Consider the following 8,886-nt stretch of genomic DNA (forward strand, 5'->3'; position numbering starts at 1 on the left):
CAGTAAAGAAGTTTATTCATGAGTAAAACTTAAAGATAGAAACTGACATTTGTATTTAGCAACATAAGTCACTTTGAGATAATACCTCCACTTAATAGAACTTGTTAAAGGACTGGATGAATGACACATGCTAGTAGTAACCCTTAGAACTACGTAAAGAACATGGGCTAACTACTGTGCTGGACCACAGCCTCCTACCCCAATGAAAAGTAGTGCTTCAGAAGATCTTCTGGAGTTATTCTCTTGAGGGAGGGAGGAAAAAAGTTCTAAGACCCATATGTAAAAGACGATTTTAAAAAACATTTTATTTATTTATTTTCCTTTTTTTTGCCCTTGTTTTTATCATTGTTGTGGTTATTATTATTGTTGTTATTAATGTTGTTGTTGCCAGATAGGACAGAGAAAAATGGAGAAAGGAGGGGAAGGCAGAGATGGAGAGAGAAAAATAGACACCTGCAGACCTGCTTCACTGCTTGTGAAGTGACCCACCTGCAGGTGGGGAGATAGGGGCTCCAACTGGGATCCTTAACACCAGCCCTTGAGTTTCACGCCATGTGTGCTTAACCCGCTGCACTACAGCCCGACCCCCTTAAAAGACAATTCTATTGCAAACTCCAGAAAAATGTCATCTTTAATTTTTTTCTGCAGCTATAAAGGCACCAAGTCAAATTAGTAATTTTCATTCCTTACTAATACCTCCTGCAAATCTCATTATGTTTTTAGTTTGACTCAAGTATTCTTTTAATTGGAAAGGGGCCTGATACCTTTCTTCAGACCACAACCCAAAAGATAAGCTATTTGCTAATTGCTTTGGATATTGGGCATTTTCAGGAAGCCAAGAACTTGTCCCCTAAATTTCAGTAAACAAAAGAGAAGGAATTCTAATGGGCACCATGGCATATAGGTGAAACCCCATGGGGAGGGCAGTCTGGCACTAATAAGTCACCCTGCTTCGTAAGTTACTTCTATATAATAAACCCCCAAAGTTTTTCTCAGTGGGAAAGCAATGATTCTCTGGAGGTATTTGTCATGTTGTGTTGAATTCTTCTTTTCTCTTTCACAAGAAACAAGGGTTTATCCACAGAGCACATATCTATGTATGTTCTTTGATCAAGGTAAGAATTCAGTGGGTCACACGGCTGAGTATTGAATTCATAACTCCCTGAAAAAAGCAGCAGGAAACCGCTGATTAAACAGTTTCCCTTGGAATTCACCATCAATAATTCTAGTTCTGAATGGTGAATGTTTGTGGTGTGCATTTTTTTAAAAAAATGATTCACATTTTTAAAATTTATTCAACAAGAAATTAGAAAGAAAAGAAACTCTTCTGTCAACTTTTTCTTTGATCTTTGTGGAAATTGTGGCCCCAGAAAGAGTTAGGAAGCACAGGGGTATTATGGGCACCCAAAAGAGGCTGATCAGAACCTCAGGGGCATTGTGGGTCATCTGCAGTAGCCAAAGCCACTGCTCAATTGTGTACCTAAAGTCATGAAAAGGAAGTAACAAAACACCTGATTCTTAGATTGGGTAAGGCTCCGATCCCTAATCTCTCCACTCATGATCTAAAGTGGCCCGTGGATTGAGGGGAAGCACATCTAAGGATCAGAGATACTGACCCAAGGGGGCAAACATGCTTGAATGTCAAAATGAAGAATTAAAGAAAAACAATAAAAACAAGTACTCAATGGAGAATAATGGAAAGGAAGTATATGTGTTAGAATATTATGCTTCTGTGAGGTATCAGATTTAGTCCCCAGTACCACCATAAAGAAGAAAAGAAGGGGAAAAAGAATATTGTGTTTCTCATTAATATAGAACTTGAAGATTATGTCTTAATTTGGATTTGAGGTGAAAATCTGATAAACTTTGAAATACAAATTATAATATTATCAAAATTTAAATCATTAAGAAAGTCTTTATATATTTTTTACTTATTGAAAAATATTTACTTAATCCTCATGTATGGCTTAACTCCATTAGGTCAATTTTTTTCAGAGAGAGAGAGAGAGAGAGAGACCATAGCACTGAAGGGTCTCCCCATGCAGTTGTAATTCTTTTTGGTGTAATAGGGTCTCCAACCTAGGCTGTGCACATGGTGAAGCAACAACCCTCCCAGGTGAGCTCTCTTATCAGCTTGATTACTTTTTAAAAATTAATCTCATAGCAAATCAAATTGTGAGGAAGATGAAAAGTGTGCTATAGTGCAATCTCCTAATCAATGATTGATTTTGAGAAAAGGCAAGGCAGGTACGATAGTGCATTAAAATATTTCAAAGTGGTATATAGAAAAGAGATTTTTTTTGTACCATTACAACCACAGTGGGGAGAGGTTAACTGATATGATAAAAGACAGGCTTTTATTTTTTTTTTATTGATTTAATAATGATTGACAAGACCGTATGATAAGAGAGGTACAACTCCACACAATGCCTACCACCAGAGTTCTGCATCCCATCCCCTCCATTGGATGCTTTCCTATTCTTTATCCTTCTGGGAGTATGGACCCAAGATCATTATGGGGTGCAGAAGGTGGAAGGTCTGGCTTCTGTAATTACTTCTCCGGTGGGCATGGGCATTGATAGGTCAATCCATACTCCCAGGCAAGACAGGCTTTTTAATAATAAGTATTAACAGAAATGATAGATGCTTTTTAGAATAATTTAAGTCACTCAATGAGTATCAAAAAGACAGAGAGCATACTTTTATTGATTGGTTGCTTTATATTTATTTATTATTTTTTAAATTTAATAGGACAGAGAGAAGTTAAGAGAAAAGGAAAGAGAGGGAGGGAGTAAGGGAGAGAGAGAGAGAGAGAGAGAGAGAGAGAGAGAGAGAGACTTGTAGCACTGCTTTCAACACTCCTGAAGCTTTTCCCCTGCAAGTGAGGGGGAGGGCTTGAACCTGGGCCTTTTACATGGTAGTATGTGTGCTCAACCAGTTGTGCCAGCACCAGGCCCCTGATTGATTTACTTTTATGTGAAAGAGAAAGGAGGGAGAGACCAGAAGATAGCTTGACTCTGGCATAATGGGTGTCAGGGATGGAATGTGGGGCCTCATGTGTGCAAGTCCTGTGCTGTCCTGCTGAGCCAGCTTCCAGTATGGAGCCCTGTCCTTAGTGAGCTGCAGGTATCAACAATAGATCCACCTGATTCGATGGCTTATTCGGTTAAAGAGCTGAGTTCTATCATTGGAAATCTTAAAGTGCTTTCTATCCCTAAATAAGGTGTTTTTTTTTTTAATTTCAAGAAATTAATTTAAAAGATAGTTGGGGCCAGTATTTATCATTTTTACTAAAGACTAACATTTGAGGACCTGAGCTACGATTGTAAGAATATTGACCTTCTATGAAAATTAGAACCAGAAACACTGAGTAGACAATCTTAGTGCTATGTTAATAATAGTTGTAAAAGCATACAAATTACAAGCATATATAGGAAGATGTGATTATAAAAGAAATCAGGGAGAGCTTATGAAGCTGTGTGAGTACTATACTAAGGTATTTGACATAAATTCCACCCAAAGCTTCAGTTACAGAGATTATGTAGAAAGTTGAAAAATATTTTATGAATAACAATAAGTGAAAGTATAAATTATATAATATTATAGAATTATGTTATACATGTATATATAATAGGTAGTCTGCTTATGTTTTACTCCTATTTTACACATATCTAAGTAGAATGTATCAAAAATGACTAGGAGGTAGTGTTGGATATTTATAGATGAGCCTTTCATTTTAGATCAGTACATGTAAAAAAATTAAAAGTAGTGGTCTGGGAGGTGGCACAGTGGATAAGGCACTGGACACTCAAACATGAGGTTCTAAATTCAGTCTCCAGCAGCACATGTAACAAAGTGATGCCTGGTTCTTTCTCTCTCTCCTCCTATCATGTCTCTTGAATAAATAAATAAAATATTAAAAATAGTTTTAAAAGTATGTATTACAAGAAGTATTTGTAATCTGTAGAATTTACCTGCAGAGGTTGTTATTTAGCTCAAGTTAAAGGAAAGCAAAGATGCACTAAGGGAAATTTTTAGATCATTATAATTGCCAGCCATTTGATTTTTTTAATTTTGGTAAATATGACTTATTTTATAAATTTCAGTGAGTTTTGAATCTACCCTGAAATGACTGCATTGGACTGCAGTGATTTCTTAGTGTCTCTCATTAGCATGTGTCATGAATTGTGCTTACTTAGAAATGTCTCAAATCCTGAGAATTTTGCCTTTCACATAACTGAATGGAGATGGTGATAAATTCTTAAATGAAAAGAAAGTCACTGTCTTAAAAAAACATTGAGAAACGCAGTACTTTCATGTTTTTCATAGTAAGAGTGATGAAGAAATAGCTTAGCACATAGATTGTACTTCTTTAAATTATTACTATGATAAAAATACCCAGGGATAACTTTGTTTGCTTTCTTTTTTTAATTTTAATTTTTATTATTTTCCTTCTTTTCTTCCTTACTTCATCCCTCCCTTTCTTTCCTTCTTTCCTCCATCCCTCCATTTCACCCCTGCAGGTGGGGAGCTGGGTGCTCGAACTCAGATCCTTGTGCAAGTCCTTGCACTTAGTACTATGTGCACTTAACCAGGAGCATTACCACTGGCTCCTGTTAACTTTTTTTTTAATTCAAAATTTTGTGGTTACCTTGTTTTTTTTTTTTTTCAAATTATGAGACTTCTGAATATAGAAAGTTGTAAACTTTCAGTGTTCAAAATTAGTGAATGAATAAATAATTAAGGTCTAGCTACATATGTGTTATGCAGAATTTAAAAACTATGCTTATGAGGCCTCATAACTAGATAAAACTCTTGTATTAAGTAAAACAGTAGTATAAAGACTTTCTACAATGTTATGTTAACATCTGTACAGTGAGCAATGTTCCAGGAGTGGTTATATCAGCATATATCCAATGGGAAAAACTCCAGGAATGAAACTGTTAAGTTTGTAATTATGGGCTTACCTGATAGTAGCCAGACTTGAGAAAAATTTTTTATTTGATTTTTCAAGTTTTTATTTTTACTAGCATAGTTATGTAAGTTTTATTTGGAAACAAAATAAATCCTTACACTGCTGTTATAGACTTTTCTTTTTTTATGACTTTATTCATTCATTCATTCATGAGAAGTGATAGGAGGAGAAAGAGAAAGAACCAGACACCACTCTGATGCAACACACCACAGCTTGAAACGAATAGAAATAACCAAGGATAGCGGGAGGGTAAGAACATAAACCAGAAATGAAAAACTAAAAGATAAAAAAAAGGCTAAAAGATAAAGACATTGCATGAATTGAGAAGGTTGGATCAATGCAAGTGTCAAATGACAAGAACCCTAAGAAAGCAGGGTCGTGAGCATGGAAGGTATTTGAAACTGTAGAATGTGCTGTGCTAAAATGAGTTTTATTGTCAAGCTTGAGAAAGCTCCTATTTTCAGATGATATCCCATTTTCAGAAATATCCTATATTCAGATATCGTGACGTAGGTGAATGGTAGTGTCAGTCCACATGTGTAGAATGTAGGAGAGTGGTGCAGAAAGTGGATTTTAATAGAAGGAGATGGATTAGCAGAAGTGCAGATCAAGGTATGTTTCCAAATAGTGATTCCATATAGATAACTGAAATATGAGAGATATATGCCTAGGATTCAAGGTTGGTGAGACATGTTAGGGAAATAAAAAAATGTAACTGGGGACTGGGAGGTGGTGTATTCAGTAGAGAGAACATACTACCATGTTCAAGGACCTGGATTTAAGCCCTTGTTCCCCATCTGCTGGTGGGAAACTTCACAGGCTGTGAAGCAGTACTGCCAATGTTTCTCTTTCTCTATATTTCTAGTCTCCCCCTCCACTGCCTATTTCTCTCTGCATAAAAAACGAAAGAAAAAAAGGACAGAGAAAAGAAAGGATTACTGAAAAGCAGAGGCACCAAACTCCAGCAAATAACCATACTAGCATTAATTAAAACAATTAAATTAAATCTATAACTAAATCTGAGTAAGTTCGAATCATCCTAATTTTAACAAAGTAGGAAGAAAATAAAATCCTTTGGAGTGCCTGCTGACAGGCTGATTTGAGGAAAAAGTAACTGTAAAAGAATCTGAGGAGTAGCCAAACAAAATGAAGAATACATGGAACTAAAAATAATGAGAATTCGCATTTCTTCCACAGGAACAATTCCCAGAGGACATGGAGGTGGGAAACCACACCAGAGTGACTGAGTTCATCATCATGGGCCTGACAGAGGACCCTACACTTTGTGTCATCTTTTTTGTGCTGTTTCTAGGAGTTTATGTTGTCACCATAGTAGGCAACATCAGCATAATCACTTTAATAAGAAGCTGTCCCCAGCTTCACACCCCCATGTACCTCTTCCTCAGCCATTTGGCTCTTGTGGACATTGGGTTATCTTCATCAGTCACTCCTACAATGCTGATAGGATTCTTTACCAATGGTATATCCATTCCTGTTGCTGCCTGTGATGCACAGCTCTGTGCTATGGTTCTGTCTGGGACAACTGAGTGTTTTCTTCTGGCTGTGATGGCCTATGATCGCTATGTGGCCATCTGCTCTCCTCTGCTCTACTCCACCCACATGTCCCCCAAAGTCTGTGTCCTCTTGGTGGGAGCTTCATATCTTACTGGATGTGTGAATTCCTGGACATTTACTAGTTGTCTATTGAGCCTGTCATTCTGTGGACCCAATGTGATAGACCACTTTTTCTGTGATTTCTCCCCTATGTTGAAACTGTCTTGCTCAGACATCTCCCTTATTGAAATCATCCCTTCCATCTCTTCTGGCTCCATCATTGTGGTCACCGTGTTTGTTATAGGTCTGTCCTACATCTACATCCTCATCACCATCCTGAGGATGCGCTCCACTGAAGGGCGACACAAAGCCTTCTCTACCTGCTCTTCCCACCTCACTGCAGTCACCCTCTACTATGGAACAATTACCTTCATTTATGTCTTGCCCAAATCCTTTTACTCAACTTCCCAGAACAGGGTGGTATCTCTGTTCTACACAGTGATGATCCCTATGTTGAACCCCCTCATCTATAGTCTAAGGAACAAAGATGTGAAGGAGGCCCTGAGGAAGGCCATTGTTGGAATGTTTCTTTAGGATCTATTCTTAGTTTTATTTTATTTTATTTTATTTTTGCCTCCAGGATTATCACCGGGGCTTAGTTCTGGCACTATGAATCCACTCTTCTTGGAAGCCATTTTTTTATTGGATAGGCAGAGATTTGAGAAGGAAGGGGAAATAGGGAGAGAAAAAGAGAGAGAGGCCTGCAGAATTGCTTCACTACTCATGAAGCTTCCCTGCTGCAGGTGGGGATACAGGGGCTCAAACCCAGATCCTTGGGCTAGTCCTTGCGTTTAGTACTATGTGTACTTACCTGGGTGCACCATCATCGAGCTCCTATTCTTTCTTTCTTTCTTTATTCCCTTTTGTTGCCCTTGTTGTTTTATTGTTGTAGTTATTATTGTTGTCGTTGTTGGAGAGGACAGAGAGAAATGGAGAGAGAAGGGGAAGACAGAGAGGGGGAGAGAAAGACAAACACCTGCAGACCTGCTTCACCACCTGTGAAGCGACTCCCCTGCAGGTGGGGAGCCGGGGGCTCGAACTGGGATCCTTACTCTGGTCCTTGCGCTTTGCGCCACCTGCGCTTAACCTGCTGCGCTACAGCCCAGCTCCCCAAGCTCCTATTTTTAGCTTTTCAGAGGAACTATAAATTCATATTATCAGTAACAGAACTTATCAAATAGCTACTTAGTTGACTGAGAAAATTAAAATTATACGTCTTGTAACTCTCACTTTTTTCTACCTGTTTATCAATTGGGAGAAACCTTGAATTAGTAATAATGAATATATTTATGAATATATTATTGAAACCTGTAGGTGTAAATTATTTTAACTTAGTTGATTATAAACAAATAATTTGCATGAACTCTGTAGGAGGCCCTCACTCAAGTTCATAATATATGTTATCTTATTTATCACTGACAAAATACTATAAGATAGTTCTTTTATACATTTTTTTTTTTACAAATCATCCAGGCAAAAAGATATTAGTGTCTCAAATCGCGCAGCTAGAAATTCATGGGATCTGTGTTTAAATCCAGACATTGGGTTTAAAATCAGGATGTTTACACACTTTCATAGTAGTATTATGATGCTGTTATTAATCTGCTTCAGTTTACAGATGAGAAGTCTGAATCTTGGAGTGATCCAAGAGTTTGGAGAGAAATTGATTTTAATCCTCTGACTTAGGGGAGCCACACCCTTGATTCATGCACTTCATGTGAACTGTTATGAACCATTGGTATAGTTTCTTCAATACTGTACCTGAGCTGTAATATTACAACAGATTTATTAAGTCTTTGTGTAGGTTCTTTGAACAAATTCTATTCCCAATAGGTCTACATTGTTAAAACTCAAGAAAATGAATAAGGATGCAAAAACTGGACTAATTCTCATCTTTTTTGATGAGGGTAGAGGAGATAGCAAAATGTGTACACTAGAAGGCTCTCATGCCTGAGACTCTGAGGTCCCAGGCCTAATCGCCGTCACCACTGTACCACCATAAGCTTGAGCTGAGCAGTAGTTTGCTAAAAGAAAAGAAAGAAAAAATAAATCAGGCCTGTCAATTACAATCACATGATTTCATTTGAGTCGATTAATGTTTAAACACATGTTAAACAAAAACTTGGCATAATGTAATAATCTTTTGTGTGGATTTAAAAAAGCATCTATAAATAATATTTATTGTAATTAACATATTACTAAAGTTCCACATTCTGTATTTATTTGAAAAAAAATAGAACTGATAAAAAGCCTATAAAAGGGCCTTCTGAGGATCTAGCCATGGAGTAGCAACTCCT

General features: G+C 37.3%; 1 protein-coding gene across 1 annotated transcript; it reads left to right on the plus strand.

Annotated features, from left to right (window-relative positions):
• The first annotated feature begins 6,190 nt into the window (after positions 1–6,190).
• Positions 6,191–7,456, plus strand: LOC103117678 (olfactory receptor 5P1-like). Its single transcript, XM_007527788.2, has one exon. It carries the CDS (start codon positions 6,191–6,193, stop codon positions 7,121–7,123), a length of 933 nt encoding a protein of 310 aa, XP_007527850.1. The 3' UTR covers positions 7,124–7,456.
• The last annotated feature ends 1,430 nt before the right edge of the window (positions 7,457–8,886 follow it).

Source organism: Erinaceus europaeus, chromosome 17, assembly GCF_950295315.1.
Source record: "Erinaceus europaeus chromosome 17, mEriEur2.1, whole genome shotgun sequence".
Lineage (NCBI taxonomy): Eukaryota > Metazoa > Chordata > Mammalia > Eulipotyphla > Erinaceidae > Erinaceus > Erinaceus europaeus.